Genomic DNA, 17,073 nt, shown 5'->3' with positions numbered 1-17,073 from the left:
AGCAGATCAACACTCCCGCCCAACTTGGTGTTGCCTGCAAACTTACTGAGGGAGCACTCAATCCCCTCATCCAGATCATTGATAAAGATATTGAACAAGACCAGCCCCAGTACTGAGCCCTGGGGAACACCGCTCATGACCAGCTGCCAACTGGATTTAACTCCATTCACCACAACTCTCTGGGCCCGGCCGTCCAGCCAGTTTTTGACCCAGCGCAGAGTCCACCTGTCTAAGCCGTGAGCCGCCAGCTTCTCTAGGAGAATGCTGTGGGAGATGGTGTCAAAGGCTTTACGGAAGTCCAGGCAGACCACATCCACAGCCTTTCCCTCATCCACTAGGCAGGTCACCTGGTCATAGAAGGAGATCAGGTTGGTCAAGCAGGACCTGCCTCTCATGAACCCGTGCTGGCTGGGCCTGATCCCCTGGTTGTCCCGCTCATGCCTTGTGAGCGCCCTCAAGATGAACCGCTCCATCATCTTCCCCGGCACCGAGGTCAGGCTGACAGGCCTGTAGTTCCCCGGATCCTCCTTCCGGCCCTTCTTGTAGATGGGTGCCACACTGGCAAGCCTCCAGTCGTCCGGGACCTCCCCCGTTAACCAGGACTGCTGATAAATGATGGAGAGTGGCTTGGCGAGCTCCTCCGCCAGCTCCCTCAGCACTCTCGGGTGGATCCCATCCGGCCCCATAGACTTGTGAGCGTCCAGGTGGCGTAGCAGGTCATTGACTGCTTCCTCTTGGATTATGGGGGGTTCATCCTGCTCGCCGTCCCTGTCTTCCAGCTTGGGGGGCTGAATACCTTGAGAATAACTGGTCTGCCTGTTAAAGACTGAGGCAAAGAAGGCATTGAGTACCTCAGCCTTTTCCTTATCCTCGGTGACAACGTTCCCCCCCGCATCCGATAAAGGATGGAGATTCTCCTTGGCTCTCTTCTTGTCATTAATATATTTGTAAAAACATTTTTTGTTGTCTGTATATCAATTAATAGTCCTGTCCAATCCTGCAGGGTGCTGCAGTTCCAACATCCTTTGGCAAGACCTCCGCCATGTCTACTGTCTGTCACATGAACCAACTTTCTTATTTTTTGAAACTGCCTGCTTGCTTTTTGATGATCCCAAGATTTTATGTTGGAAGAGACCATGAGCAGTCCAACCCCAGTCATCCTTTTCACACAGATTCTGATTTTGCAAACCTCAGTTGTGTAACATCCTTTTTCCAGGCTGAAGAGTCCTAACCAGCTCAGTCATTCCTCATACAAAAACCGATGCATAACTTCATTCCTCTAGTCAGTCTTGTTGCCCTCCTAGCTTTCCGAGCTGCAAGAACCAGAATGGCACACAGTAATTCAGGGTATAGGCAAACCATAGATTCATACAAGGGGAGTAATATTCTGTGTTTCTGCTTTCTATGTCTGTTGTAACAAATCTTAATGTTTTGATATGCCTGGCAGATGTCTTTAAGTATTGCCAAGCACTGAGCTAGCATGCCTACCTCAAAAGATAGCTCCCAAGCAGTAACAGTCAGCACAGAAGCCATCAGTTTATGTGTCAAGTTAGGACTGGTTTTCACCTGCACGCATCACTTTCATCTACACTACATTTCAGCAGTCATTTTATTCCCCAGGCACTGCTGTCTTCTAAGTGAGTTTGTCTACAATCCTGCTGCAATTCCATAATCGGTCCTCATCCTTACTAGCTCAAATAGTTTTGCAGCATCAGTAAGGTGTCCCTCTCTACTTCTTTCCGAGGACAATTATGAATAGATGGGCTAGTAGCGGTCTCTACCTCAACACCATCATTTACTCCTGCCCTCTGTTTCTTATCTTTTTAACTGACTGTTTATCCATGCAGAAACCTTCTCTATTATTTCATCACTACTTAATTTCCTTTAAAGTCTTTGGAAAGAGATGCTTAAAAGGCTTTATGAAACTTCAGTAGAACATAGCATCCAGATCAACTTATTAATGACCTTGCTTGCTGACCACTTCAAAAAACCACGAAGAGTAAGGCAGAACTTCTCTTTGTGAAAACTCCATTGATTCTTTGCAACTAAATCATATTCACCAGGTGCTGGTATGTCCTTAACTTTAGTTCCTACTAAGCTGCACAGTACTGATGTCCAACTTACATGTCTGTACTTCCTGGGTTCCCTGGAACATTTTTTATTTTTTCTTTAGTCTTGCCTTTGAGTTTTCTTTGGTGAGTTAATATCATCCACTCTCAGCAATTTGCTATTGCTCATTTTGTCTGTTTTTTCTACAACCTCTTCTACAGTCACTGTAATTTCTGAGAGGTTCTGCTGGAGCCCACCTGTAAGAAGGGTTTTACAATGCGACTCCCTCCACTTACTTTCACAGCAGTGAACAACATGCATCAATTTACCTCCCCCCTGCAACAACCTGCAGCAGCCTTGTTGTTACTGAAGTACTCCTTGTCAACCCTCAGCCCCCTTGAGTGCTTCTTGCTCTTGCTGCATATGAAAAATGGTATTTCAGTTTAATAGCATTTTGTGGAGCTTTGAGCAACTGAATCAAACTCTCCCCCCACACACCTTAGGCCTATTTCTATCTGCTGAAGTTTATGATCCTTCTGTTTTCTTCATTTAGCTAAAACTTCAGCTTTTTAAAGGATAGTTTCTCATTTCCTGTGGCCTGTGTTACTTTGCTGTTCAGCTATGCAGTCAGTCTTCCCTTTAGCCTTACTCAAGCCTTTCTGAGGTGTTAGCATGCACTGGCACTGTACATTGAACATTTATTATTCTCCACACCACTTGTAAGGATGTAATTCTTTTAGATCCCCATTTTAGCTTGAAAAGTTCATGAATGAGAGCAACAGCTAGCTGGACTCAAAGCTCAAAATCCGTTGCAGTCATATTAAGAAACTCCCAGTCTGTTCAGATTTTTACTATTTTAAAATTATGAATCACAAGCATAGAGAAGAGGGTATTTTGATTGGTTATGCTGGTGGAGAGAATAAATAATGGATTGACTTTATAATTCAACCTAATATGACAAAAAAGCAAAAAGCTAAAGCTATGATGTTAAATCTTTGAAATGTCAGGAAATCCTGAAGTTTTATATCAGCCTTCATGCTGTCTTCTTACATTACAATTAATCTGTATTTTAAATAACAGAAATCTAACCAAGGTTATAACAGTATATACTGCAACCTTAAATACATACTAAAGAATTATTAGATATGCAAGCACAGAATCCTGCAATATGTTATAATTAAATAATAGTAATAGTAAAAATAATTCTCATAGTATCCCTTTATTCTTAGAAATGCCTGATAGCAGATCTCCTCCTATACGTTTAATAATTCTTTCAGCAACCCTTGTCTTTCCATCCCTCCCAGTCAGCTACTAGGCCTGCCTTAGAAGCAAAGAGAAAAACTAACTGGCTGAGCTGAATTCCAGATGCAAGTGAGACTGTATCAGTAAAAACAGTGAATGTCACATACCAACTAAACTTTCATTCAAATAAAGACTGTAAGTTCTGACATACAAATACCTGTTTAAAAAAGTAGCGTATATGCATAATTGCATAAGTGCAATAGGTAATTAAAGGACTAGTATCTAAGATGCAATGTGGTTACATTATTCTTAAAGATTGTGTGCAAATCTGCTTATGTGTTTAAACATGCACACACACAATAACCCATACCCTCTACGTGTTTACAGATACCTTCAGTCTTAAACAAACTGGACAGTCACAGAACTACAAACTACAAAAATGCACTACAAGAAATTGCTGTTAGAACATACAGAATGTGCCATCTGGAATATGAAAGAAGCAAATGGCAGAATATTGGCACTGCCTGATATAAAACAAGGAAGCCCTCAGTAACCTGTCACTGTGTTTGAAAATACACTATACCAGTCTGCACGGCGTAGAGAACAGAACTGTTGTTTCAGCATCAGATTATGCACTTAGGTAATCTTGTGAATTAGGGGTAGTAAACTGTAAAATTCCTACAGATTTTGTGACATGCTTGACACAAATTATGTGTGTACAATAATGAACATGTTTTCATAGTTTTACGTAAATTTGGAAAAAGAGTAAAGATTAAGCATGATCAAATCAATTATTTTCTGAAATTCTTTGAATGTCTGTTTTTCTTTGTGTACATAAAGCAATATACAGACAGCTGTGTTTAATAAGAACAAGTATTTTCGATATAAAAGGAAAAGGAAATACAGGTAAAGGCAAATCCTTTTTTTTTTGCATATAGGAGAATATTTACGACTAAAATAGTGGTATGAGCGAGTCATGTGGTTATTGCTACTGAACCAATCAGCTGATAAATACTACTATCTATCCCACTAGGATAATCAGGTTACACTTACTGTCAGTTTGGTTCTGCAAACGTACTGAAACATTGCAGCATCTCTTCTAGATTTATAGACTACATTCTACTTTGTTTTCAAGTAATTCAACTGAAGCTTTCCTTTCCTCCATGTAATTAAAAAAAAAAAAGTATCTGTTATTCCCAGTTTTAGACTAGGAAATTATTTCATTAAGACAGAATCATTTTCAATTCTATTCCCATCTTGTAACGTACACTGTAAGTAGAGCTTATAAAATTTCAGTAAGGTCCTGTTAAATGCATTCCTGTGACAAAAGAGATTTCTGCAAGAGATACTCCTGCTACTAAAGAACATACGTTGCATGCAAGAATTCAGTCAAAACATAATCAGTTAACAGTTGTCTTTGAAAAATTAATCTGAAAGACATTATTAATGTTGCAGTAAAATAAACAAAATCACACATTTTGCTTTTTCTAAGCATTAGCTTAACATGCTGGAAGATTATTGTTTTCTGTGGGAATTGTATCACCATCTCATTTTCTCCATCATTACTGCCGGGATGCCACAGCAAACCAGCTCGATGCTTAAACAGCTGAGATTTTTTTGTTTATTTGTTTGTTTGCATGGTAGCTCATTTCAGATCTCTTTAAATGTTAATAAATAAAAGCTGAAAAACCAGTCAGAACCTATTTCAGCCATCAAGGCACTATAGGTTTTCTTCATATCAGATCTCTCTTTGACTTTCTGGCAAATTTCAATTAAGGATATGATTACTATTTCCTCTTTAGAAACACCTAATATTTTAAGTAACTTTTATAACCAATGAAAAAATCTAATCAAATTTGAGGCGTACATGGCAAATGAAGAAAATGAAGCAAATAATGATAACCCTTCTCAAGTTGAAAACAAACAGTACTCATCTTCCTGGCATTACAGAACAAACTTCCACTAACACGTTTCAAGGCATCACTGAAAATACTGATCTGGGTTTAAGACCACTTCACAATGTAATTAGTCCCCACCAAAATTGAAAGCTGCAGTAACTTTAAGCCACAGCCATACCCGTGTGCATGCACTCATGTGAAAGTATCGCACACACTAAATTGCACTGAGGCCGTGACAACATGCAACTTAGTAATGTGCAATATCTCCACCAGAGCAAGCAGAATGGGAGCTTCAGGGAAGAAGGGTATGGTGCATTCAGGAAGAGAACGACATGCTGCTCAGGGAAAGGAAAATGGTTCAGGCAAAGGTGTGCATGCTACTACTTTGGAGACCTGTGAATTGGAGCATTACTGCTTCATCCATTCGGGGGCGGGGGGGGGGAAGGGGGGGGGGGGAAGGGGGAAGATCCAGACAAGAGCACCACCTCCCTATTTCAGGGGTAAAGGACATAATTTTCCTACTTATGCAGTGAGGTAGGTGACTTGATTTTACAGAACCTTTCTGAACAAAACAAATATCACAGTGATATGTGCAGATAACGATTTCCCACCGACCCTCAAAATATTACATTATTAATATAATTACAATGAAAACTTTCACTAACTAGTATCGAGAACTAAAATTATCCAAATCCAGTAAACCGGTCCGAGTGGTTCTCACATTTCTAAAGCAAGTGATCTTCCTAACCCTGAGTGAGAGTGCTGCCGAAAGAATTCCTGCAGCTCAACCTACTCTGGCATAACCCTTCTGCCCCAGTTGCCAGCCCCCTCCCTATTCCCCTTTCTTTACTGGCTCCTGTAGCTGACTTTTAGTAGTTTCAGTGAAAGAAAATAACGTATTTACTATATTCACAGGCTACTAAACACCACCGCCAGTCAAGGGAGACTCTTTGCACACGATGAAGGTGCAATACTACCTTCATAAGTCACCACATTTTTGTGCTGATACCCACTTACGTAATACGGAAAACAGGAAAAAATAAAAATTAAAAAAGAAAAAAAGGACAGAATGGCAGGAGGGACGAAAGGCAAATGGAGCATTTATCAAGAAGAAATAGTAACAAAGTGTGGCCACACCAAGAAAGTTAAAATTGGAGTGAGAAAGACTTGAGGTTGATTGCAAACCAAAGAAAAAGAGAAACAGATAAACCAACTGGGCATGAAAGACCAAAACTATTAGAGAACAGAAGCTATTTTGGTACTGAGGCATTAGCAGTATTCAGGATTATTAAAATTTTCCTAAATTTTTATTTCCTACCTCATTTGCAGGCAATGGCACACGAAATTCCAGCACGGAATTTGGCACTGTGAATTCTGAATGAGTTGCTTTATTTGAAGTAGCACCAGTCAAAAAACCCTGTGGTCACACATGCCTTTGGTGGTGATCTTCCTCCCAGGCTTTTTACTGTTTTTTTATGGAATCATCACGCAAATATTGATTTTCCCTCTCCCTCCGCAGATTGAATGCTGCCTTCCCCAAGAGGCAACCGATCAGGAGGAGCAAAGGCAGTATACAGCAACAAAGCACACACAGGTGCTTACTCTAAAATGATAGGAGCATTTTCATCATGAAAGTTACTCAAAATTAGGAAAACTGATTTATGAACAATTTACAAATCTGCGTTTGTTCTATAGTCCAAACACTGCCAGTCCTTTTCTGGAGGACTGCTTGGAGGCCAGCAGGACTTACCTGTGAGAACTGGGACAACTCCGAAAGCAGGTATCTGGGGCAAAAGCAAATGCCCAGCTTACAAACAGAATCACATTCACAACACGGGGAAAGACCAAACCAGCAGCAGGCCATCCCTTCTGTTTCCCTTTACCTCCTTGTCCCGGGACAAGCCTAGAAAGACTGAATTACACTCCCAGGCTGAGAAGCTTCACCCTGAGCAAAGGCGCTTCTTGCATCCCTCTCTCCCCTCTGGGTGTCTAAAGTCTCAGAAGAGCAAGAGCTTCTTGAAGATGAAGCCAGACACTTGGTGGCAATGCACAAAGAGTAGCAACAGATCAAGCAAAGACGTTAGAGAGACAGCTGTTGCTTTGGAAAAGCAGAAGACTACAGTTCTGCCAGGAAGAAGTGCTGGACTTCACCCTTAAGGTCCCTTTTAGGTGTTTCATTAGAATTTCTTTTCAAGACTGGGCAATAAACCATTAAAAATAAACCCCCAAACAATAAAACACCACCACCACCACCACCACAGTAAAAATGCCTCCTCTCTTCTTTGGCACTTTGGCAACGTCATCTGGACTCCTCTGTCCCCTCCTGGTCTCCACAGTCCAGAAAAGATTTGTTATGGGCCCAGCCCAAAGCCTGTGAGATGGTGAGGGGCACACAAGGGCAGGCGGAGTGAGCTGCCTCTGGTCTGCATCAAGAAGAGAAGGCTCAGGGGTGGACCTGACTGGCAACCACAGCTGAACGAGCAGCACCAGGCCCAGGAGAAATCCCAGCTAGATAAAAGGAAAAGATTGTCACCATGAGGCTGCTCAGACACGGCCCAGAGGGGCTGGGGAGCTGCTGTCCTTGAGGGTATCCAAACATGACTGAACGAAGTCCCGAGCAACGGGATCCAAGTGGGGCTGCTCTGAGCAGCAGCTTGGACTGGGGACCTCCAAGCGTCTCTCCCAACCTCTGTGATTCTGCGGTTCTTTGAACATGAGCTGTCCTGCCTTCCCCAGATGGGAAGGACACCCACAACCTTGCGGAAGGTGGCCTGTCCCACTACCACCCGAGGCCCTTACTTCAGACCATCACCAGCATCAGCCCCACCTCTGACCTGAGGCACACCACCACTAGCAGCTGCCCTGCAGGTGGGATTTGTCCTGCTGAGCACAAGGCAGTGGTCCTCCCACTGTGTAGTTCCCTTTGCCTGTCCACGCCTCACCCATCTGGATAGCGTGAGCAGCTGCGTCACGGGCCTTGCTAAAGTCAGTAAATGGCAGTCACTGCTCTCCCCTTGTCAGGCTAGAACAGTCACCTCCTCAAAGCAAGGCTTACGTTGGTCCCAGCACAACTTGTCCTTGGTGAAGCTGTACTGAGTGTTCCCTGACGTCACCTTGTCCTTCGTATGCCTCCAAGTCATCTTCTGTCATTCACTGCTCTGCCCTTGTACCACTAGGCTAGCAAAGCAAGCTCTCGGGTCAGGCATGGCATGACTTGCCCTTGGTGAATCCCTGGTGGTTCCCACCACCTGATACGTGCTGCTGGCATTTTGCCTCCCTTCTGTTCTGGACAAACAGATTTCCTATCAAAGGCCAGGAGGGCATTTCATCCCTTGGCTTGCAGCAGGTAACTCTTGGATTCCCTTCCACTTCTTTAAAACTCCTGCAGTGTCACCACAGCTGCATTTTTTTTCCTCCCACTACTGAAGTGCAAATTTAACATCTGAGGTATTGTGACAGAAACAGTCAGATTCAACACTTGGCTTAAAATAGGCTGGAGAGCTGTTCTTACCCCAATACAGCTCACAAATCAATCCACCTGAACAGAGAACTGTCACTGCCTTTGCAAACTCATCACCAAGGGAGTTAGAAAAATATTTATAAAAACTATAGCTACTTATAGTCAGGACAATAAAAATCACAACACAGCTCTGATGAGAGAAACTGTAACAGGAAAAGGTCTTGGTTTGATTAGGTGCTTGCTGGAGAACAGCTTCAAGTTAAGGGATTTCTCGAGCTACAGAAACCATTTGCTGATTGCCCTCCCTTTCCTTCCCCCTTGCTCCTCTCCTCACAAATAAATGGCAAAGGACACAAAGGAACAGACTTCCTTGATTGTATACAAGTTCCGTAGTGCTTTGTACGAACACTATTTAAGCAAAAAAGCAACAGAAGTGACTGACAACATGGAAGAAGAGTATTTTCATGTCATTTGGTCCATGAGCAACAGACGTGTAACTGCACCTCTTGCCAGGAGGATCCCTGCCCTCTGGACAGGACTAGTTAGATGCACTGTTAGTTTTGTGCACGTGCTACGTCCTGCTGAAGCGTGAGGGAAGCTGGAACCCAGCTGGTGACTTTCAGGGTTTATAACCTGATCTTGCTACACTTTTGGTGAACTTGAATGTGTGAGTATTTTGAGGCTGAATTCATGTTGTGTAATGCTATCACAGTCTAATGATGAAAGTGACTACAGAAGTTTCATTATTTGATAATTCATAATACAAATGGAGCCTCTTCCTCCCATCCTACCACCAAGTGTTAATATCCATTTTGCATGCCTTCTATAGATGAGGTGAACAAGTCATTTTTAGGTTCCTACCCCCTCTAGCAACAACTCATCTTCAAAAACAAAGGATAGCTGCTACTTTGTGACAAAAGAAATGTGGCAATTGTTTTTCATATGGCAACAAATTGGGCATGCATAAACTCATGGGCATTTCTTACTATACTCTTCATATTTACATAATGAAGATCACAGTAAGTATTGAGTGGAATGCAGGCTAATCTAGAAGCATTATGATAAATCCTTAGGTACAATCGAGTAAGAGAGGAACTTCTGAAAATCTCAGAAGCGACATTCCAAAGAATTCAAATAAGGCACCAAGTACAGGCTACTCCAAACAAACAGATACGAATGACTGATTCAGGCTACCTTAGCGAACACACAGACTGAGTTCCCTTGCGTATGACAAGCAGCTTCACATTCCACATTCTCCAGACACTGGCTTTTTCTCATCATATTTGCAGTTACTGATGCATGCTGACTCTTTCCTACTTGTTTTCCTGTGGCTTCTCTCAACATTATTTTCTTTCTTTCCACCATTCTAAACTCTGACAAATATCTTGGGTCACCTGTGTCACAGACCTATAAACTTAAAATTGCATTTAATACAATCCTCCTTGCAGAGTATCCATGCCCAGAGAAGCCATATCCTATTTTTGACACTGTTCCCCTCTACCAAAGGCTAAAGAGAACAATTCGTGAGACAAGTTTCAGTTTCTAAATCTGCTCGCATTCTTCAGGAGAGAACTGAGATACTAACCATGTGATCAATGAAAATGCAATAGCATTCACTCAAGAGAAGGGCTATTAATTTTTTGGCAGAATTCCAAATGTGTTGCTTTCTACCTGGATTGCCCCTTCATTTCAAATTACTACAGCAGTTATCGTTGTTGTTCAAGACCTTACACAGCATGATATAACTTTCTCATTCTTAAAATGTACCCAGAAACAGCTTAATTCCAGTAACCGATAACAATACTCACTTGTAAAGTACACCTAAGAACAATGGCAAACATTTGGCAATGAGTTTGGAAAGCAGTTTTAATACATCGCCGCTTTAAAGTCTATTCACGTTTTGTATATGCGTGCAAGAAGACACAGCAAGCAGTGGTGTAAGAGACAATGGATGTATAGAATTTAGCATGGAGTCTGTTGACTTTGCCCAGCCCATCAACTTTTTTGAAAAAGTGAGCTATGACTTAAATACCTTATTTAAAATCCATTTATTACGTTACCCACATGTTAGTGTTTCAAGCTGCTAACAGGTGAAAGCTGACAGTTTCATTCACCTGTGATGAATGAAATACATTACCGTACCACCACAAAAATCACTTTATTTTGAAATCTCAGTGAACCATATTTAAAAACACAAAAAAATCCTCCTTCAGTTACTGTAGTAGTTTAGAGGTGAAACATAAGAATGATAACTAAGCACGAAACACTGTGGATGCGCTCTGGAGGTGCAGTACAGTAGTGTTTTAAGTGGGATAAGGAAAGCGCTCCCCTGTTGTTCCCTTTGGTGTAATTTGGTTCATGGAGATCATGAACTAGATTTCTCTCAGATGAAAATGAACTGGAAAATGTGCTCCAGGAGCATATCTAATACACTTCAGCTGCAAATGGGTACTTAGTCCCCAAGATTAGACTAAAAATAGTTCAAACTAAGTAACGCTGAAGTGTGTACAACACAGATGTCAGGTCCTCCATTTCAACTGTTTCGCTGTATGAATCTGCTCCTACTGAGCTGCACTAGCTGTTACTGCCAACGCAGCTGCAAACGCACTCTGCTTCCTGATGGGTTAGGGATGTGATGGGTGTATCAGTTTTATAAAATACTAGTATTCACTACAGCAGAGACCTCTGAAATTTTTTTTAGGCAAGTCCAACCAAATTGCTTTTTTTAACAATCAAGGGGGAAAAGTTATCAATGCTAGATTCTTGAAAATCTTTGAGATTTGCAACTCGTCTTTGAAACATGAGCTGTTACAATTGCTAAGTATTTGTGAACATCAAATTTAGAAAAGAATTTTCCAGAAAGGGCAAGAAATCAACAACATACCTTATTGCTTCCTCCACAGATTGGCCAACTATATTTGAGGAGGCACCTGGCTGAGACAAAGGTGTCAGGCTTATCACCCACTTTACTGGCTTGTAGTACTCATCACTGGAACTCAATAGGTAGAACAGTGTGGTCAGAAAAATCACCTGCAAAACAAATTGGAGTTTTAATTTAAAAGGCAATAAATACTTTCCAGAACTACAGTATGCAGCTATGCTTCAGATATTGAACTTCATTGGAAAGGCACGAAATACTATTCCACAAGCTTGGATTTAGAGAAACACACAGAGCTAGAAGAATAATTTTCTCCCCTGCTCCACAAAGGACATAACAGTTATAGCTAAACGTTATAAAACTTTTAGCTCTGTTTAGCCTCTTCCCAAAGTCACAGCTAGATCAAACAATCTAGATCAACATTCTAGTTGGGTTTTTTGGGGGGTTTTTTTTCCAGCATGTTTAGTAGATCAAAGAATTGCTGAATAGTAACATCTATTCTTAAAAAAAAACAACAAAAAACCAAAAAACCCCCCAAAAAACCCACCCTGCCAAATAAATCCGAGTTGTCTCAAGAATCATTATGTAGCTGGGTATCAGATAAGAATTAAACAAAGACTCACAAACAGAAAATTTGTAATATTTATTAGGCTGGCAATCCTGACTGAATGTTCCTTCTGTGAGTCTGAAGATGAGTCTCAGCAGAAGTAATGGCAGTTCCATTGTTTCAGTTTAAAGACCAAAAAAATACGATCAGATTGTATTAGCTTCCTGTATGTTGCAGTCCACTATGTTTTACTTATTTTCCTGTTAGTGGGCTCAGCAAGTTCTTGGGCTAAGCATACATCACAGAAATGTGTCCAGCTTGAAACAGAATACCTCAAACAAGGAAAATCCATTCTATGTGCTCCAATGGTAAACTATGGCTTATATTTGCTTCATCTGTAAGCCTTAGATCTCCGTTCTTTCTTCCCAAGATTAAAAAGAATTCTTTCACTTTCCTTATTTCCAACCTACTCGTATGCTTGAATAAACCACACCTTAATCTTTTGGTAAGCTAAACAGCCTGACCTCCGTAAGGCTCTTACTTTCAAGCATTTTATCCAGTCTGCAGACACCTCATGCCCTTTTGCTGTATTCTCCCTGAACATGCTCAGAAAAAAAGATGCAGACAGCCCAACATGCAGTATTCCATTAGCAGCCTCAAGAATGCCATCCATTTGTCTCTCTTCCTCATTCCTTTCTACTCTGAAATGTTACTACTACTTCCCCCTTCCCTCCCAGCCTTTAACTTGGAAGTCACACTCAGCTGTTCACCTACTGTGACCCCTTTCCAAAATGTCATATATAGGTGTAGGCTGTATTCCATCTTCCCAGGTGTGTAACTTCTGCCTTGGGTGATAAGCCAATCTATCAACTAAAACAAGTCATTACATCAGCACATTTAAACAGCATACTCTTAACATTCATTTTGAGATCATTAAAAAAAAAACAAACCCAAACACCCAAAAGAATTAGGCATTGGTTTAATGGGAAATAATCCAGTGCCAGTAGCAGTATCAGCTATGTTTTGTTACAATTTCAAATGAGTAAATCTTAAAACCTGAATCAGATTTTAGCATCCTCTGTAATGCTGCAAGTATGGTTATTTTCTCCTTGATAGGGCCTGCCATTTCTCCTAAGTTACTGTAATATTTCCTGATTTCACTACAAAACTCCCTATACTGAAGCAGGCATCCAGGTGGTGTTTTGTCTTCCTTCCACTGGGATCCGGCTACAGATCCTTCTTGCAGTGTGGTTTTCAACACAGAAAGCAGCATATTGCTCTAAGTACAATATCCGCTCATCCTGACACGTACAAAAAGCAAAGTGGAACACAGCTCCACTGGATCTTGTTTTATTAGGACAGCCTCAGTTAACTTCTGAAGATGTTGCCTTTTGAAAAGAATACGGCAGCCAGGGAATGAGCAAATTAACTGCAGCAAACAGGCAAAGCTTGATTCCCTGCGGTACGAGAAACATACCGAGCTGACTTGAGGCAGGCTATGAATAAGAGCTGGGGATTAGTTCAAGTGGCAACATGCACAACACCTGTACTGACTGGAAAACCTGCTCTTCCCCAGTGATTACAGAAGAAACTTGCTTTCTTAGGGAGTAACAGCACACCGACATACACATACCCACCTGAACTGTAAAAGCCAAAGTGACAGCTGGGCATGAACAGCAATGGAATAAAATGGTGTTAAACTGAACTACAAGCTAGGAAAAGATACAAACCTAACTCAATTCCTGTCAAGACAAGATGCATGTAACCACAGCACCATACAAAATCAACTGAACTTTAGATCATCAGCATTGTGGGAAATTAACATATTTGCTTTAGCTCAATAGGTACAGAAATGCAAAAAGAAGCAGGAGTCACAGAACATAATAATTTATTATCAAGTGGCTTGCTGACCCTTCAAACAAGTAGAATAGCCTCAATAGTATAGTCAGCGGCAAAAAGATATGTCCTACCCTATATCAACTGGAGTCTGAAAGTTTTCAGACCTCTTTTACAGGATATCTGAGATTTCAGACATTACCTAAATTGTTTCCTAAGCAATAATTCAAGATCCTGCTGATGAGTATGAGGAGGAATTCACCAAAGATAAAATAAGAAGATCTTTCCATTGTTAAACAATTGATGGATTACTATTTCTTGCTGTAGAATTTGTTCTGTAGCCCAAAACATTGAATACTCTAATCTGAGGGGGGATAGACTGAATTCAAGGAGTAAGCTATGGGTAAACACTCTATACTAAAATGGTAATTCAGCATTTCCACATCTATCAAGAAACACATGACTTAATTGCTTGTGTGTCAGGTCCATAGACTTGGGCAATATTTTTGTATCTGCCTTTCATACTCAATTTTCTGCCCAAAAGCTTTGTTCGTGCCCTTTTTCTTTTAATAGCATCAAAAATTTGCGTATTCCCCGCAGCACTGTAGATGCCCATCAGCCAAATGGAGCTTTTCTCTTCCGATCTTTGTAACAGAGTATGAGCAGAATGTGTGAGCATGTGCATGTGTGAGTATACGTGTGTGCGTATATATACGCACACACACAAAGGCATATATATACATCCACATGCATGTGTGTGCGGATAGGAACTTGTATTCAGAAGTGAAATAGAAGTGGCACTCTTGTAACTAATGATCAGTTTTCAAACATCTGTTGAGGATCTGAATACAGTCTTACTGGATCATGGATGGATATATGCTACGCAGATTACTTCCTACTGAATGTTTTGATGGAAGATGTATTTTTCAAAATTGAGGTTCTGAACAGTGTCCATTATTTCTATGTTTTAAAGCACAATTTTTTAAACCATTTATCAAAATAAAATTCACTATTTTAGTTTTTATTCAAGATGACTAAAACGGGACTGAAATGTAATCAGTTGAAAAGCTAACCACTTCAGGAATTATCTTGTTGGAAAATTTTAAATAGTTTGTGACACTTCAATCTAGTAAAAACTCTTCTGTAGCAACTAAGAATCCTGCAAAATGAAAAAGTAAGAGTGAAGTTAAAGCTGGAGTAGTGCTTTCTTTTAAACACAGCTCTACCTAGACATAATTTAAAAGAATTCCTTCTGTTTCACATTTAGAAAAAAAAACTTCCCTCGTTAGCCCATTAAATATATCTTTTGTCAAAACAGTCACGGCATTTTCAAGAGAGTCAGCTTTTTCAGCTGATGCTGCCGGCTGGACCACAGCAACACACAAAGTGTGCTCAAATGCTGTCTGCCTAGCTTTAGCATTCAGTCCATTCAAAATGTAAAAATTCCGTTCCAAAACTGCATTTAAAAAAAAAAAAAAAAAAAAAGGAGATGGGGAAAGGATATTGGGCCAGGTAGCAGTCAAAGATGCAGCAACTAAACTAGGTTTAGAACAATCAAACACTCTGAAACTATTTGCCTGAAACTATTTGCCTTCACATTCAAAATGAATTCTATACAAAAGCTCTTTCTCCTTACTGGAGAATAGTGAGAGTTTTCCCAGGAAACTATGACTTTCCAAAAGAGCTGAAAACAGCTCATGTTGAAATCTCAGCTTAAAGAAAAACTAAATTGTTAAAGATAGCCACCCTTGGAAAGCAAACTGGGGGGGGGGGGGGGAAGAATCTTGCTACAACGAAAGATATAAGTATGCCTTGAGACCCCAGAAGAACAACAACTTTTAAGGTCACTTCTGGTCATCTTCTCTTCCTCACTTGGAGGGTGTTTTTCTTTAGCTCTGAAGGAAGGAACATGAATAGCAGGCAAATCTAACAATGACATAATACCAAATGGGATTCAGTAACAATGCACATCACAAAAGTTAAGAAAGCTGCAGTGATTTATCCTAGGGTCACATTTGGATTTTCTCTGCTTACAGCATTAAGCTGTTGCAGCAGCGAAAGAGAAAAAATAATCATAAGGAAAAATTAAGAAGCAGTTATATTTCTACATGGACTCCATGACAGTTCAGTTAAGTTATCCTAAAAAGTACTTTAAGGCTCAACTAAATTCTCACGACAACTAGCATTTTCATTTACTTATTGCCCCAAATAATGGTCTGTATTAATCTTTATTTAGTGCAGGCTATTTACTGAATATCCTAAATTTAAGTCCTTTCTCTTTCAGTTATAAGCTGTTAACAAACCCACACTAAACACTATTAAAACAAGTTCCATTAATTTACCTTTTTGTGTTTTAAGAAAATCTGCTTAGTTTTTGTAGCAAGAACCTTTGCGGAAGACTCTCATAAAGATGAGAAACCACCCCTCTGGATAGACGCAATGGCCTATGAAACATACAGTGCAACCAAGACTAAGTTATACCACTCTCCCACAGCATTTAACAGCATTAATAACTACTCTTCAATTAGGCATGCAAATTTTAAATGCCTTCAAAAGAGGTAGTTCATACAGTTACAAGAACACCAACACTTACACGTGACATTTTCTGTGCATAAAAATGGAGGCAAGCATATCCCTTTACCCCGACGCATTTAAAGTACACTTAACAGGACAAAGTTGTTCAGTGATTTTTTGCCTTATTTCTTAAAAGTTGAAGTATTTCAAATTTATCAGTTCTGCTGTTTGCATTTCAAAGGCTACCATTATCAAGAATCTACAGAAAGAACCTATACATATATTAAAACTAACCTTTCCTATATACGCAAGATCACTAGGAGTGCAAAACAGAAGCTGTTGGTCAAATCCAAGAAACCAAGAGTGCGGGACTGATGTGTTTTGGTGAGGAAAGCTTTATATGACCATTTTAAGTAACATGTTCAACCTACAACAGATGTGGAGGAAACAGAGTAGCCTTTAGGGCATCTAATCTTTAAAAGAATTCCAACACAGCAATATCCCAACTAGCTCTGCTAACCCAGCTGACTGCACAGTGCCCCAGCAAGTGGCAGGACCCTGCTGACAGTCAAAAAGGCAGGATCATGCATCACAACAACAGCATGTGATGAACTTGATATAAGCCACTAGGCATCTAGAGCTAGATTTT

General features: G+C 40.5%; 1 protein-coding gene across 5 annotated transcripts in view; it reads right to left on the bottom strand.

Moving 5' to 3' along the window:
* TMEM245 (transmembrane protein 245) overlaps positions 1 to 17,073 on the bottom strand; it is a 94,741-nt gene that overhangs the window by 19,493 nt on the left and 58,175 nt on the right. For all 5 annotated transcript variants that reach the window (XM_076330236.1, XM_076330232.1, XM_076330233.1 and 2 more), the window contains one exon: positions 11,534 to 11,679. In XM_076330236.1, coding sequence (XP_076186351.1) covers positions 11,534 to 11,679 — 146 coding nt within the window. The remainder of the gene's footprint in view (positions 1 to 11,533; positions 11,680 to 17,073) is intronic.

This window comes from Aptenodytes patagonicus, chromosome 2 (assembly GCF_965638725.1).
Source record: "Aptenodytes patagonicus chromosome 2, bAptPat1.pri.cur, whole genome shotgun sequence".
In the NCBI taxonomy this organism is placed as follows: Eukaryota; Metazoa; Chordata; class Aves; order Sphenisciformes; family Spheniscidae; genus Aptenodytes; species Aptenodytes patagonicus.
Note: the sequence above shows the minus strand (reverse complement) of the source record. Positions and strands in the feature narration are given on the sequence as shown.